This window comes from Labrus mixtus, chromosome 22 (assembly GCF_963584025.1).
Source record: "Labrus mixtus chromosome 22, fLabMix1.1, whole genome shotgun sequence".
NCBI classification, from domain to species: Eukaryota; Metazoa; Chordata; class Actinopteri; order Labriformes; family Labridae; genus Labrus; species Labrus mixtus.
The window spans coordinates 17,748,045-17,763,668 of NC_083633.1; the positions used below are offsets into that span (position 1 = coordinate 17,748,045).

At 39.9% G+C, this 15,624-nt stretch overlaps 2 protein-coding genes across 2 annotated transcripts; both read right to left on the reverse strand.

Annotated features, from left to right (window-relative positions):
* Positions 1 to 198: 198 nt before the first annotated feature.
* LOC132956089 (probable polypeptide N-acetylgalactosaminyltransferase 8) lies at positions 199 to 8,046 on the reverse strand. The gene is made up of 11 exons (XM_061029258.1): positions 7,803 to 8,046; positions 5,791 to 6,037; positions 5,444 to 5,610; positions 5,160 to 5,343; positions 4,858 to 5,055; positions 3,895 to 4,009; positions 3,468 to 3,653; positions 3,238 to 3,375; positions 874 to 969; positions 620 to 787; positions 199 to 534 (listed from the first exon to the last, which is right to left on the reverse strand). Exons 1-11 carry the CDS (start codon positions 7,993 to 7,995, stop codon positions 334 to 336), a joined length of 1,893 nt encoding a protein of 630 aa, XP_060885241.1. The 5' UTR covers positions 7,996 to 8,046; the 3' UTR covers positions 199 to 333.
* Positions 8,047 to 9,286: 1,240 nt separating this feature from the next.
* Positions 9,287 to 15,137, reverse strand: rad51ap1 (RAD51 associated protein 1). The gene is made up of 9 exons (XM_061029260.1): positions 14,825 to 15,137; positions 14,696 to 14,742; positions 13,210 to 13,345; positions 11,585 to 11,691; positions 10,963 to 11,052; positions 10,710 to 10,835; positions 10,439 to 10,618; positions 10,215 to 10,355; positions 9,287 to 9,807 (listed from the first exon to the last, which is right to left on the reverse strand). The coding sequence occupies exons 1-9, from the start codon at positions 14,839 to 14,841 to the stop codon at positions 9,680 to 9,682; spliced, it is 972 nt and encodes a 323-aa protein (XP_060885243.1). The 5' UTR covers positions 14,842 to 15,137; the 3' UTR covers positions 9,287 to 9,679.
* Between the last annotated feature and the right edge of the window lie 487 nt (positions 15,138 to 15,624).

A 15,624-nucleotide genomic window follows, 5' to 3' on the forward strand; every position in this document is an offset into this window, starting at 1 on the left:
ATATATTGGTACTAGACTGACAAGCATTGTAATTGATTTTTGTTATATCTGTTGTTCTACTACAATTCAGATTTCTCTGTATTGTTTTTGTTGCTGGTCTGTGTACGGCCGGCCGAGATGTGATCTCTCCCTTTATTTCTTCCACTTATCACACGGCTCGCCTTTGTGAAACTGTTGAGTAATATTTGTTATATAATTGTATATTAGAAAATCAATAAAGATATTTGAAAAAAAAAAGGCAGTTCAAAAATAAAATTTGAATTGCAGGGATCCCGCTCACAATGTCTCTCCTATAAGTCTCAAGTCATCCAGAGCAGAATACTGAAACCGTCCCTAAGACAAGGAGTCATTGTTGATCTTTGCCTCAGGACTTTTCTGGTCTTTCTGCCCTCCAACCTTCCAGGTTTCTGTGACTGGATATTGTATGGTCCAGCTCTGACCAGTGCACCTCTGAACAATCAGTTTGTACAAGCCGTCTACATCCATCGCAGCTTCAATACATCTGTTTGTTTTTCTGTTCCGGATTTGTCCACCCTGGGAATAAAAACACACATGAATAAAATCATTCATTTCCTCTGGACTGGCCTGTCCAGACTATAAAAAAAAATGTATTACCGACCTGTTTGAAGTCCCACAGCATGTTGAAGTTCTCCCTCTGAGCTGTTTTGCACTCGTATAGTCCCGGGTAGAGGCCGTTGGATGGATCCACCAGACAGCGGTTGCTACTGTACGTGTGAGATTTGAGTTCACCAATCAAGACTTTTCCATCAGCACGATAGCAACAGAGCTGCACAAAAGAAAAGTTTTATCCACATTTTTTTTTTAACAAAAGCAAAAAGTTTGTTTTGCAAGTAGTTGAATCTCTCATCAAACCTGAGGGGAGGCGTCATTGCATGGGTACAAAATGGGTGTATTTCCTGGCATTGGACCTTGGTCGACACAGTGATCCGGCTTCAGTTTATTTTTTAGCTGTCAACAGAGGCACGAACACAAAGTTAGTCTTCAAAGTATCCATTATAAACAACAGTACAACAAACTGATGATGTCGCTTGTGAGGCTCAAACCACAAGAACAATTAAAGGAATGCAAATTATTTTTTTCTAATCAAATCTCATGAAAAGCCAAAAATGAATTCCTGAACTGTATATGCAGAAAGATGACAAAAGTGACACTAACACTAGCTGCCCAAACAGAGAAAGATTTTGGAAGTGTTTCCTGCAGTAGATTAATAAACACTTTGTGCTTTGGTGAGTCTCTCTTGTATTTCCATGGGACTTTTTGAAAATAAGAGGAACAATGAATTTTTACTTTAATTTCCTTTTTAATTTTCTATGCTATAATTGTAGATAGTTATAATCGATAGTTTAGTCTGTTAGCATTCTCATTTACATCGCTTGTTCCCAGTTGTTTGTTGGGAAAAAAAAACAAAACAATGCAAAGGTGCAAAAAACTGCAGTTCATCAAGCGTCCACTTGAGGTTGTTATCAAAACGTGTCGCCTGAAAGAGGAACTTTTTTAAACCGAAAAAGAAAAACGTCTGTTTTCAGTAAATCGTTCTCGTATAAACTTGGTCTTAAAGTTTTTTTAAATAGTCAAGTCAAGTCAAGTCATATTTATTTATAAAGCACATTTAAAAACAGCTACAGCTGACCAAAGTGCTGTACAATACATTAAAAAAGAAAAAACAACTTGAGATCACAACGTCCACAAGAGAGAAATATATATATGTATACATATATAAAGAAAGAATATATAAAGAAAGCAACAAAGGAACCTGAAAGAAATTGTCTATTCAGGACCAGAGGACTCAAATGCTAAAATATAAAAGTATGTCTTGAGACGGGACTTAAAAGAGTCAACAGAGGGTGCAGACCTGATGGAATCAGGGAGGTTGTTCCACAGTTTAGGGGCTTTTACTGAAAAGGCCCGATTTCCCTTTAGCTTGAGCCGTGAGCAGGGAACAGCCAGGAGGCCCATGTCTGATGATCTCAGGCGCCTAGATGAGGTGTACGGCCTGAGGAGGTCGGTAATATAAAGGGGGGCCAGGCCATTCAGGGCTTTAAAAACAAACAACACAATCTTAAAATCGATTCTGAATCGTATTGGGAGCCAATGAAGGGACGCTAGGACAGGACTGATATGCTCCCTCTTCTTGGTTCCAGTCAGCAGCCTTGCTGCAGCATTTTGGACCAGCTGCAGACGGGACAGGGACGACTGGCTTATCCCAGTATATAAAGAATTGCAGTAGTCAAGCCGGGATGAAATGAGCGCATGGGCTACTGTCTGTAAGTCACTGAATGAGAGGATAGGTTTTAGCTTGGAAATTGTACGGAGCTGAATGAAACTGGATTTGACAACTGTATTTACCTGCCGATCAAACGTAAAGCCTGAGTCAAAGATAAAGCCAAGGATCCTGGCGTAGGGTTTTTCTGAGTCGGTTTTTGACTCATTTAATTGTAGGAAGTTATGGGCCATCCAGTGTTTTATGTCTTCAAGGCATTGTGTAAGAGAGGTGAGTTCTGCGAGATTGTTTGGTTTGACCGGTAGATAAAGCTGAGTGTCATCTGAAGTGGTATGAGAGGTTGTGCTTCTGGATAATTTGACCCAATGGGAGCAAGTATAGTGAAAATAGTAGAGGGTCTAGGATGGATCCCTGTGGTATCCCACAGCTCAGACCAGATTGGGAGGATGTGGCGTTGGCTAAGTTTACAGAGAAGGTTCTGTTGTTCAGGTATGATGTAAACCAAGTCAGGGCTGTGCCCCCAACACCAACCCAATGCTGCAGGCGATTAATTAAAATTGTGTGGTCGACAGTGTCGAATGCTGCAGTAAGGTCCAGTAAGATCAGGAAAGCACAGTTTCCAGAGTCCATTGTAAGCAGAAGGTCGTTGTGGATTTTGAGAAGTGCAGATTCTGTACCATGTGCTGCTCTGAAACCTGATTGAAATTTGTCTAAAATACTATTATGATGAAGGTAGGGTAGCAATTTCTCCAGAATAAACTTTTCTAGCACCTTAGAAAGGAAGGGTAGTTTTGAGATGGGTCTGTGGTTGGAAAGTGGCATGGGGTCCAGGTCGTTTTTTTTTTTTAACAAGGGCTACACTATAGCATGTTTAAATGAGGGAGGAACAGCACCGTTCAGGGATGTGAGAGTGACTAGAAGTTTATTGAAGTCAGCTTTTAGCAATTCAGACTGCTGTTTGGGAATGTATAGCGTCCTGTAAAGCTTCTACTCACCGCTCCATAAGCTAGCACGTCACTGAAAGTATCCAACATGGGGTAAACATGATCCAGATACCATTTAAATGGCTTGCAATTCAGTTTCTCTCTCAGCTTTTTCCTCTCAGACACATCCCCAATATCTATCCCATGATTCTGTGGATATGAGAAAAATAAAACTCTTATGAAGTCAAATGTGTTTATTTGGAAGTAGGAGTTTATACAAGTAATAAAATGTTGTCCCTTACCTCAGGGGGAAGGTTCCAGAGAAGGTTTACATTATTTTTATACTCATCCATCCACACCTCTGCAACCCTCAGTGCATTTCGTTTTACCATTGAACTTAAGTCAGGAAGGTAAGGCTTGTTATACCGTTCAATGTGAGCGATTTTAGAGCAAGGTATAACTTCGATGCTTCCACCACAGAGCCACACCTGCCAACACATGAAAGGTTATTTAAACTGCATTTTTAAAGACACAGATGTTGTGCATTTAGACTATTTTAAGCAATGGTTAACATTGGTTAAAGGAAATATGCAAGAAACGTTGTCCAACACAACATGCCCAAAGCTAAATATGTCATTATTGATTCTGGTAATTCATCACTTATTTTTAGCCTTGCTTACTGTAAATAATGTGATGCTAACAATAGCATACTGCTACTCGTACTCTTACCCGGATGGCCAGCTCCACATTTTCCCCACCGTATATTTTCATTCCACCATCGAGGCTCCCGATCTCTCCAAAGAACTTGCGATCAGCTATAAGAATCCCCATGACAGAGGGGCTCCTGAGGACACATGACATATTAAGCAATTTGAAATGAAAGAAAACCTATTAAAGAAAACCCTTTTTAAAACTAAAAGTACATTTTTTTCCCCGTTTGCTGGTTAAAGGCTTTATATGCGATTTTTTGATCCAGCAGACGTCGCCCTTGAGCACCAGAATGAAACCAAATTTACCTGAAATGAGCGTGATCTAGAAACGCAGTTAAGCAGTGAGTACAGTATGTTATTCTTCTTTTCTCTAGTCCCTCAATTAAACAACTTTTATACGTGAGGGGAGGAGTCAGCCGGCCGTCCAGGCGATGTAAACAAACTGAAGATAGGACTCTGAAAACTCTGAAAACATCACAGACAGTGGGACTCGGGTGTTACACCCATTGTAGACAGTCATGACTCACAGAGTTATTTTCAGAGGATATACTTGATTTCTGTTACATTTAAGTGAAAAATCACATATAAAGCCTTTAAAGGATTTATTTGAACCAATGGAAAATCCTTTCACATTGTTTTTCAGAGAAGTCCTCAAGCCTCCAAAGGTTAGAATAACCCAGCATGTCAAAAACTCATCAGTTGGCATATTTGCGCATGGTTAATACGTATTAAAATCTGAGTCTTCTGTTTGACTTCTCCTCAGCTTGGAGCAGTGACCTAGCCTATAGCTACTGAGCTAGCTGGCTAGCTAGCTTGAAAGCACGCTAACTGACTCCCCCAGCTGCATTTCATCAAACATAAATGTGTCTTAATCAACTTTGGCTAATTCTGTGGATGAAATTAAAAAAGGTTAAACTTTTTTTTTTTTTACAATTTTTACTTGTGTTTTTAGTTAAAATTGCTCTTAAGAAGAGAAACTTACTTTCCAGGTTGTGACTCGTCGTTCAGAGCGTACCACTCAGGTCTGAATGATTCATACATGCACCACAGAGCCCAGTCAAAGCCATGTGCATATGTTCTATATGGAGTCAGTGTCAAGTCATCAAAGTGGACTTTGTCAAACACTGGTGTCAGTATGACAGTTCTATCCTCCTTAATGCGAGTTAACAGTGGCTCTGCCCTGGACACACAAAGCATAAAGAGGGATCACAGGTTTTATAATCTCTATCAACTGAGAGAAAAACTGAATTGTAACAACTGAGACCACTCAACACTTAAACCAACCACTGCACATGGACTTCAATGTGAGCATCCAAGATGGCCACCACGTCCCCCACAGCAGCCTTCCACCCAGACAGTCTTGCCTGGGTGAGTCCGAGCTGCTGTGAATGCCGGATTCTCTTCACCAGGCCTGGACGTACCTCATGGATGGAGATGATGTATTCATCCAGTTTGCCCATTAAATCCTCTGGAAGATAAAGATTTATTATAGTGAACCATTTTGGACGACCACATCTAATCTACAACAGACTGCTACTAGATTGAAAGCTAAAAACAGGCAGACCCACCGTTGCTGCTGTGATCGTCCACCAGTATGATTTCTTTTAGCAGCCGAGCTGGTGTCTTGTCTATGATGCTGCGGATCGCCCTTTTAATGATGGAGAGAGCCTCGTTCAGGTAGATTAAGATAACACTGATGCTGGGAAGATCCTCTGAGTACTTTTTCTCAGCACACCTGTGGAAAGGAAAAACATTGCAGTTTTTTTTTCTGTTGAGGGCAGTTTTGATGGAGATGTCATCGATCAGTAATTGGTTAAATAGATCGAAAATGTGCACACAGATCTACAAAGGTGTAGGAGTTGAGGAAGTTTTAAAAGTAAGACCTTAACATGGTGTGGGTAACATGGTGACTCACCCTTTGGGTCTGGTGTCCGGGATCGGTCTGTTGAGTTGCAGCCGGTCACTGAGGAAGGCGTTGTAGCCGTAACTCTGAAACAACTCCTCAGCCTCCTTCTGCTCCTCCTCCGACAGCTCGTCACCCCACTTTTTGAACAGAGGCGAGTTGGGGTACAGTTTCCTCACCGACCCCTTCTTCTCCATCTTCACCTCTGTTTCCTTCTCTGCTACCGGTTCGCTGTCTTCAATTTTACCCACCAGAGTCACTAAAGACAAGAGAGACTTGTTTATGGGCCATTCTACCAAATTGGTTCAAAGTCAGGTTGGAAATATTTAGAATTTTTTAAGTAATTAAGTAATATTGCCAATTTTTTTCCCTATATATATTGTACCATATCTGAAGTACACATATCAAGTAAAAGAATCGTCAAATTTGATATTGTATTTTTAGACTGTTTTTGAATGTTTTTCCTCTCCCCAAATTTGTCACTACCGAAACATAGTATTAAAGTATGATAAAAACAATATTATGTTATCCTGTTAGTATTATGTTTACGTCCCTTACAGTATATAAAGATTATTTTTACACATTTTTATTGAAGGTTTTCACAATAAAATCAATAAAAATGATTTTTTAACAAATTTCAAATTTCAATTTTTAAAATTCTTCAAAATCTATGTGCAATCTTTCTTTCTAAAATGTAAAACGCTGATTGGAATTAATTTCAGAGTTAATGATTTATGAGATGGAACATACAGTTAACCAATCAGTATCATAACATTTTAGTTGATAACTCAATATACTGTATATATATTTTTGTAAAAACAACAAGTGTTTTGGTAGTGACCAGTATTTTCTTTGTAGTGTTTTATCATATTCTTTCAACCTTATTGCTTCATTTAACTCATAACATGCCTGATGTTGGGAATATTACAAGCAAGTATGTTTAGTGGTCAATAAAATAATTGATTTTTGAAGAAAAATGTTCATCCATGACCATTTATAGTACAAATATTACTTATCAATTGCTTATTTGCAGTAAATAGATGATTGAAATGATGATACTTAATAGAAACTCACTGATTCTAAGACTTTGGAACACATTTATTTCAAAATGATGAGATTTAACTACTTTACCATTCCATTTTGTCACTACCGAAATTATAATGTCACTACCGAACTTGACCATATGTTTCGGTAGTGACACTTCTACCTCATTTTGAGCATAATTAAAGAATGCTAGCAAGCACATGGCTAGCAAACACATCTTTGAAGAGGTGTACACCCATAGAAACATAATAATTTGCATAAAACCCCAAAAGGTTTACATAATTGAAGAGAATGTGTGTTCGGTAGTGACAATTTTTAAAGTTACACACTGATTTTCAGACTTTGGAACACATTTATTTAAAAATTATGGGATTTAGCTGCTTATCATTCAGCCGTGGGGGACAGGGATGTAATGTCACTTCCTGGTCAAAAATTCAGGGGTGTGGCTTAAATCTAGGCTCAGCCAAGCCACTAAAACTCAGTATGTGTTTCGGTAGTGACATGAAAAGAAGGGACATGATTGAAGTCTTTCAACCTCTGTTTTAACTTAATCATAGAGATCTTTTAAATTACACAGTTGAAACAAATCTAAAAAATGTTTTAAGTGGTATTTACATAAATTGGTCCTGGTCCGTGTTTGTTTTTACAGGAGTGTGGTCAGGGTTATTGTTCTGGTTAAGGCTACATGAGCTAGTTAATCAACACAAGATGTGACAAGGTATGGTGGTATGGTGAAGTGAACGTTTCAAAGTCACAGAAACGACCAATCAATCAACAGAAAGTGGGAATTCATTGGACAATCTTTTTAAAGATTTGCCTCCCAAAAAAATGAAACATTTTAAGTGAAGTACGAGTTACTCAAACTTCATCTCAAAATCAGTGCTTAAGTAAAAGTAGTGACACCACACTAAAATTCAGCGCAGATTACATCGACTACTTCCTCAACATATCAATCACAAAACTATTTCTCAAGGACTCACACAGCCTGTTGATGTCTGCCTCCATCCTCTCCATCCTCTTGACCATCCCCTGACCCCTGATGGAGTCATTGTTGTGGGCCCTCTGCAGACTCTCTGAGTGGATGAGGACTTCTCTTTTGATGGAGAACAGGTAAAACAGAGCCGCGCCGCCGGCCAAGAGGAGAAGTGCTCCTTTAATCCCACCAGGTCTCATTCTGCCACTCCGGTGAGTGTCTTCACTTCACTGAGAGAAAGGAGGAGGAGGAATTCACCTGCCTCTGATTTCAGATGCTGTCTCTCTCTCTCTCTCTCTTTTTCTCCACACTCCTTGTACTCACACACACACTGATGCCCTATAGCCGTGTCATCTGATATCCTGAGGTCGGTATATAGTTTATTGGCAAGTAGGTTTACGCATACAAGGAATTTGTCTCAGTATTTTTGGTGCCAAAACAATGAACATATGTTTAGAACATGCAGCCATATTCTAAAGATCTCAATTCTTTTTTTCTTGTTATATCGAGATGGAAAAGCTGGTTTTCCCAATTCTATAGATACATTTATTGTTTCGAGAAAGACTCCAGTGACACTTTATCGAGGTCAGGGCGACGGGACTGTAGCCGTTCTGTCCTCTTTTTTTTTTTAAGAAAGGAGTGATGGCCTTAAAGCAGGCTGTGTGGCATGTGGTACATCTTGACTTTAGGATTAGTTTGCAGAGCAGTTTTTCAGTTTCTCTACATCTCTTTGTTTCATTCCACCTGGGATGCAGGATCTTTACCATTGGCTTTAGTTAACTGGGAGGAGAAACAAAGAGAGGCTCAGCTTCTCTGATGACAGATTTTCTCAATGTTTTTTTTAAGGATTAACCAGGATGCAAGTGTTTTTTTTTTAAATTGTCTCAAAAAAAGAGACAATCTGGTTCACCTTATCCAGATCCTGTTTGTCACTGCATCAAAATACGATGAATTGCGAAACTGGGACATCCTTATTTAAATTAAAGGGAATCAATTAAGATAAAATATTGGATTATTAGTTAAGAGGTGACATCTGTGTAATAATTGTGCAACCATAATGTCCTCCATTGCACAGACAGAAGTCTTCATGTACTTTAATAACTCAGGGGAGTTAAAGCTGAGGCTTGTGGTTGGCTTCTAATAACATGTTTTAATTCTTGATACCCCTCCCACCTGGAGGGCATTCATGAGCTTTTGAACCACAAACAAACAGGACTCGACATCCTTGAACTATATGATCCTACAACAAACAAGTATGGATTAAATTGGCTTTTTGTCTCGTAAAGGATTTGTAGATCTTCAGCACTGTAAAAAAAAATATTTGTCAAGTCAGTGTCAACAGCAGAAGTCTGAGGCACCATGTTGTTTAAATTCTTTTTTTTTTTTTTACCCTAACCCAAAAATGGCAGGCAAACTCTCAATTCCAGAAACTTAAACTTACTATAACTTTTAGAATTTGAAATGCCACTTTGAAATAGATAAATACACTCATTGCTTTTAAATTTTATTGTTATCATATATATGTACATAATATACAGTCTGGACTCACAATGGTACAGAGGGGAGAAATTAGGAGATTAAAAAAAGAAATGGACAAACCACATTTTTCCTGAATCTGAGACGTGAACTCTGATGGGAGAAGAATCGACACACACCAGTTCTCTCCGGATATGGATGTGACGATGACACTGTGAGAGACAACAAAGCCACGTCCCTGTTCCTGAACCTTTTTACTCTGTTGCCAAATCAAACTGAGGGTGCAAAAAACATCCTGTACAGAAACAATGACAATTACCTACAAACATATTTAGAATAAGACGTAAAGCTAAAAGGACAACAAGAACTGGACTCTGCCGACTCGAGCTGCACCCACACACGTTTCAGTCAGTGGCTCGTCACGCTCGGGTGCAGAGGTTTGACTCGCACCCGACGGGACAGTCCCAGCCGCAGGCCCTGACCTGGGGACCTTCCAGCAGGACTCAGAGATGAGTTGGGACTTCTACCGACATGACCTGAGGGATGAAATAGTAACCCTATGAGCCTTCATTTTAATAAAACACAAGTGTCTGTGATAGACAGCACAGAGGCACAAAACTTCCTGCAAACATTTTTCACTCTGATTTTACCCTGAACTCGAGTTAACTTTCTGAAAGAAGTCGGGGGGATCCATGTGACACATGGTGTTTCACACAGAAATATACTGGAAAAATTCACCCCGAGGGAGATGGAAGGGGGGGATGACGTTTATATCCTGCATTTAGTGTGTGACCATAGACCATATAAGGATATATGACCATATAAGGATATGTTTAAATGTAGTCTCCCCCTATGAGGTGAAGGTGTGAACAAGCGACTCAGAAAAGATTTCAGGGTTATCCTGTGCATGTGTGAACATAGCTATAGTTTTGATTTATTGCACCTGGTGGGGTCCACTTGGGTACTCTGCCCCCCGCTGGGCTCACAGACACTGCAGGTTTGGACTTGGGGACCACAGGTGCCGGAGCAGGTCTTTTGGGTGCAAGTTTTTCCGTCGGAGGACTTCTCACTGGTGGTGAAGCGGCTGTGGGGAACAGAGCAGTTCTCTTAATAATGACCTCATCGTTATTATGAGCACATGCACAAGCGTCTCCGTCTTGAACGAACCTGCTGCCTGTGGTTTTGGTTTGGATGATTTGGGGGGTTGCTTTTCTTTCTTCGACGCAGTTTGAGGCGGCGTTGTCTTGGTAACTTTCTCCGTCTTTTTTGCTTTGCTGACCTTCTTCACTGTGAACTCCTCATCGTCGCTCTCGGCCGGTTCACTGAAATCTTCATCACTTTCTGAATCTGGAAAGGCATTATTGTGATTTTACCAACAAAAAAGTAAATAAAGGGCGGGGGTGGGGTGTGGTGGGTGGGTGGATAACTTGGTGACTACCTGGTGTCAGTTTGGGCTTATAGTCTTCATCTTCTTCAGCAGGCTTTTTCCACTGATCCTTGTCCGCAGCCCTTTTCTGTCTGGAAGGGGGAAGGGACCCTCTTTCTGATGTGATTTCATCCAGGCCTGAGGGAGGAAAAAAAAACATTAACCAGCTGCAGATCATTTTCAAACTCTTTCCTTCCTTATCAAACAACATTAAAGTCAAGACATAATGTGCGTAACTACAAAAGATGAAAGAAGGGAAACTTACCCAAAACTGCAATGTCCACGCTGCAGTTGGAAATGTGCAGAGAAGTTGGATCTGTATTTTCATCGGCAGGAACATGAAGCTTGGCATCTCCTAGAAAAATGTAATATATAAGGAACATGACGCCTTGTTTCCACTGACGTACACGTACAGAGGAAAGTCAACCGGAAGTCCTCCCCTCCGTAACATTTAGGTCAGGAAAATGCGTCATGTACGTTCAAAAAACTGAACGTCTGTGGTGGATCTTTCACAACAGACAATAATAATAATAATAATTGTTTTTTATAGTGCTTTTCTAGGAACTCAAAGACGTTTTGACAAAATATAAAACCATAAAAACAAAACAAAATACGACGAGGACAGTACAATGAAGAAGTAATGTAGGGGGAGGGGGGGGGTTAGTGGTTGTAGGCAGTGATGAAGAGGTGAGTTTTGAGGGATTTCTTGAAGGAGGTGAGTGTGGGGGAGTCTCAGATGTTTTTTGGGAGTGAGTTCCAGAGGGTGGGAGCAGCAACAGAGAAAGCCCGAAGGTTTGTCCTGCAGGGGGGGGGGGGGACAGGAGGTTTGCATCTGCAGACCTGAGAGTGCGGGTGGGAGTTATTAAGGATTATAAATCCTGTAATACCTTTAGTGGGCAGAGGTTGGTCCTTTTTCTCATCTGCACCATTGAGCATGGATAGTGTTATTGCTGCTTCTAGATCTCTCTCTTGCAACCGCTCATCCAGTGGTCTTCTGTAACATGAAGAAACATTGGATTATTTTAAAGGTTTTCAACTTTCATTTCCCTCAGACGCCATGAAAACACAGCTGACGTGTTTATTTAAACTTCTGAGGATTCAATTATTTATTTACATGTGTCTTTTTAAATGTGATTTATCTACGTCTACGACTGTCTAATCTATAAAATCTGTTTATCTACAAGGGCGAGGTGTAACCAGGGCTTTGATCCGAGAACTCACACACACCCATCTAATGCCAACATATGAACTGTTTGTTTTTCCTCTGTGTGTGAACACTCCTTCTCGAGTCACGTGATGTCGATGTCGTTCTTTCCGAGCAGCAGACTTGCCTGACAAACTCTAAATACATTTCGGGACATTATACAAATGTATCCAATCAAGTCAGTACCTACGTGGGAACTTTTACAGTCAGTCCTAAGAGCAGGCAACGCCAGCGAGCATCAGTGACAAAAAGAGCGTGATTCAATCATTTCCTGTTGGAGAGTCCTAACAGCCCACAAGCGACAAGCCGCCATTTTTACCCTGACGCTCCGTTTCTCTTTTCCTTTCTGTCGCTCGCATAAACACGGACAAAGAACGAGGGAGCTCCACAGGTCACTTGCACTCATTTTTCTCCCTCAACAGAGCTTATTTAAAGGTCCCATATTCTGCTTTTTCTGGATTTATATGCCCTTTAGTGTGTTTTCCAAGTGTCCTGTGCATGTTTAGGCACATCTGTGTGCATGTAACGCTCGGTTCTAGCCCCCCTCGATTAAAATGTGTCAGTGCGGCGTCATCGTCAGTGTGAGATCACTGATCTAAGCCCGTTGGCTCGTTGTGGCAAGTCCTGCAGCTCATGTTGAAATTTCCGAGACGCGTGCTGAGCAACTGACCAATAACGACAGAGCGGATCGGCAGACCAATCAGAGCAGACTTGGCCCACGTGGGGTCTAACAGTGTGGGCTCAACAGAGTGCAGCTGACGGACTCAGAGCGTAGAGGGAGCAAGGAGGAGCAGTACATGAAAACAGACACTTTTTTCAGACTTTATCTATTGTGAACGTACAAAAGTAGGTACATAGATTAAATATATGAACCCCAAAAAGGGCAGAATATGGGCTCTTTAACAAAGTGGAGATAGTGGCGCATTATTAATATCCACATCCGTGTTGTTGTGCTTAGACTTGTGTCAACACGGAGGAAAACTTTGTTAAGCTGTTAACTGACGAGCCTTTGAGTGTTATGATTTGAGTCTTCAGCTTCAGTTTTTTCCTCTTAAATACAAAAGAGAAACTGACATTCACAGAGCAAAGAATGAAATCTTTAACAGGTGCAGTGACGGACAGCCAGCGTGTGATCATGCGTGATGTGACGCGACATATATAACGCTTGTGTGCTGTTATGTGTCTGCTTTGCTTTTGGGTGAAAACCACATCAAGATTTCTCACATTAAGTCTTCTCTCATGTGCTATCGATCTTCTCCACGACACAATTCTCATGCTCCTTTATGTCACATTCTCTTGTAACATCACCTGCTCTTCTGGCTCACTGAGGTTTGGAAGTTGGACTCTTGACTGGAGGACTTGCTCAAAGATCGTTTGTGCTCCATCTTTACGTCCTCCCTCGCCTTTTTACTGGGCGGAGCCTTCGCACAGGCAAAATCCTCATCTGAGAAAAACATGGAGAGAGAACATGAAGATGTGTTGGCGGTGAAAAAAAACAACAATTTGTTTCAGACTTCAGAGCTGCTATATGGTGGATAAGTATGATAGTATAACATGTTTGTGTGGGCGAGGGTTTACATACTACCTGATGGATACATGGATTTTATTCCATTATTAGATTATGGTGATGTACTGTACATGACTGCCTGCTCTACCTCTCTGCACATGCTGGATGTCCCATGCTGTCCCTGTCAGCTCGCAGGCTTCTTCACTGGTACACCTTCATCTATAAAGCAATTACTGGACTACTCCCTTCATACCTCTGCACCTACCTCACTTTTAAATCAAATCCATCATACAGTTTGCGCTCTCTGGACTTTCTATCTACGTCAGTCCCCCGGACTCGTACTGAGTTTGGGAAGAGGGCCTTCATGTACTCTGCTCCCTCCGCATGGAACAGTCTTCAAAAAAACACTCAAATTGCAGGAACTCATCACTTAATGATTTTAAAACTCGGCTCACAAGTTTTTTAATGGCTAATTTTGGAGAGTGTAAATGTTTCACTGCATAGTATTTTATCATCATCACATAATTGTTCTTTTAGCGTGTGTTGTGTTTTTGTTTTTGTTTAACATGATTTTGTCCTCCTCCTCCTTCTTCTTCTCTGTACAACAGCTCACCTCATGCGAGCAGAGAACTGTCATCATGATAATATCTGTCTCTCCATACTGTAATCTGTTCTGCACATGTTACATTTACAAATTATCCCTGCACTCATGTTCACTTCATTTGTCTGTCTACTCACCGTTATATTGTATAGTTTCTGCTTATAATATGTCTACACTCATGCACTTTAACTTGATGTCAATACTGTCCATTTACGACTCTGTTTTTGCACATTTACATTTAATCTTTCATATTTAATCTTCCTATTTAAGACTAGTAATGTTTAGTTAAATCCTGGTTGTATATAGTCACATTCTTAGTTTTGATATTTTTAGTGCTTATTTACTTTGTATTTAATATTATATTATGTTTAGATTTGCTAACATTGTGTTTTTTTACTCATATTGTGTGTTTGGATAACCTGCTGCTGTAAAGCCACAATTTCCCAGTTTGGGATCAATAAAGTTATTCTATTTTATTCTATTTTATTCACCTTCTGGACTGTATTTGTCTCTTTTTCTCATGTCTGTGCTTTCTTTCTGGGTTTGTCTTATATTTCTTTTTTGCTGCCTTGCTGTAAAATAAAGGTAAAATAGATAAATAAAATAAATAAATACACTATTAGTATAATACAACTGTATAGGAATTGTGAAAAATCAACGTAAACAAATGTCAACAAACGTCTCACCATCATCAAAGTCTTTGGCTTCACAGTAATTCACAACCTTTGACTTCCTGTAAGAAACGCGTCAGTGTTACAGACAATCACATTATCAGGTTAAAGGTTGTTTGAAGGTTTAAAAGACTGTTTACAAACCTTGCTGGTCGGTCCATTGTTTTCTGAAATTAGGAGATGAAAACTAGTTTTTGTTCAGCTAGAAAACATCAACCACAACAACGTGTTCAGGTTGTTGTTGTTGTTGTGTAAACACTCACACAAAAACTCTTCTTTGCTGCGCTATCTTAAGTCGACCTTGCTTTAAATGTAAACATGTGTCTACTTAATCGTATTAACGCGACAAATAGCTAATAAAAGTTACTTTCATCACACATCGGGACGACTGAAGACGTTGCTGCTTTCAAACGAGCCCGCCTGAACTGAACCGAGGAGACGTGACGCGTTGTTGACCAATTTTACGAAAACCGGAAGCTGATTCGTTTTCTCATAAATCACCACAAAAATACTCAAGATAAAAATTAAACTAACACTCAAGCATATTGTCCGATATCATAGTCTTCGAAATAGGTAATATATTTACAGAGTCAGGAAAATGTTATTTTTTTCTTTAAAAGAACATTTTTGTCGAATCTGCTTCTCTTAAATATGACAACACACGACTACATGAAAACACCTCCACAGAGAGAACTTGGTGTGATTAGTTTAATTACACAAAAAGACGACTAAGCTGCTAATAAACTCAACAGTTACAGCTAACCTCGGAATTTTATAATTTCCCAGGTAACTTGAACGCGTTTTCTGATGGAAATGCTTATAAATAATTATGTATATAGAATAATAATTGTTTTTTTTAAATAATTATAAAATACCTGGGGCAGAATGCAGAGTTAAGATAATCCTTTATTTATCCCACAATGGGGAAATTTACATTGTTACAG

What these genes read in the sequence shown, in the direction of transcription:
- rad51ap1 (XM_061029260.1), bottom strand. An exon ending in TAAGCCCAAACTGACACCAG is followed by an intron (nt 10,619 to 10,709) that starts GTAGTCACCAAG and finishes ATGCCTTTCCAG; the next exon opens with ATTCAGAAAGTGATGAAGAT. An exon ending in ACCCAAGTGGACCCCACCAG is followed by an intron (nt 9,808 to 10,214) that starts GTGCAATAAATC and finishes TTCATCCCTCAG; the next exon opens with GTCATGTCGGTAGAAGTCCC.
- LOC132956089 (XM_061029258.1), bottom strand. Translation starts at nt 7,995, where the DNA reads ATGAGACCTGGTGGGATTAAAGGAGCACTTCTCCTCTTGGCCGGCGGC. An exon ending in GACGAGTCACAACCTGGAAA is followed by an intron (nt 4,010 to 4,857) that starts GTAAGTTTCTCT and finishes ATGTGTCCTCAG; the next exon opens with GAGCCCCTCTGTCATGGGGA. An exon ending in ACGTGCTAGCTTATGGAGCG is followed by an intron (nt 970 to 3,237) that starts GTGAGTAGAAGC and finishes CTCTGTTGACAG; the next exon opens with CTAAAAAATAAACTGAAGCC.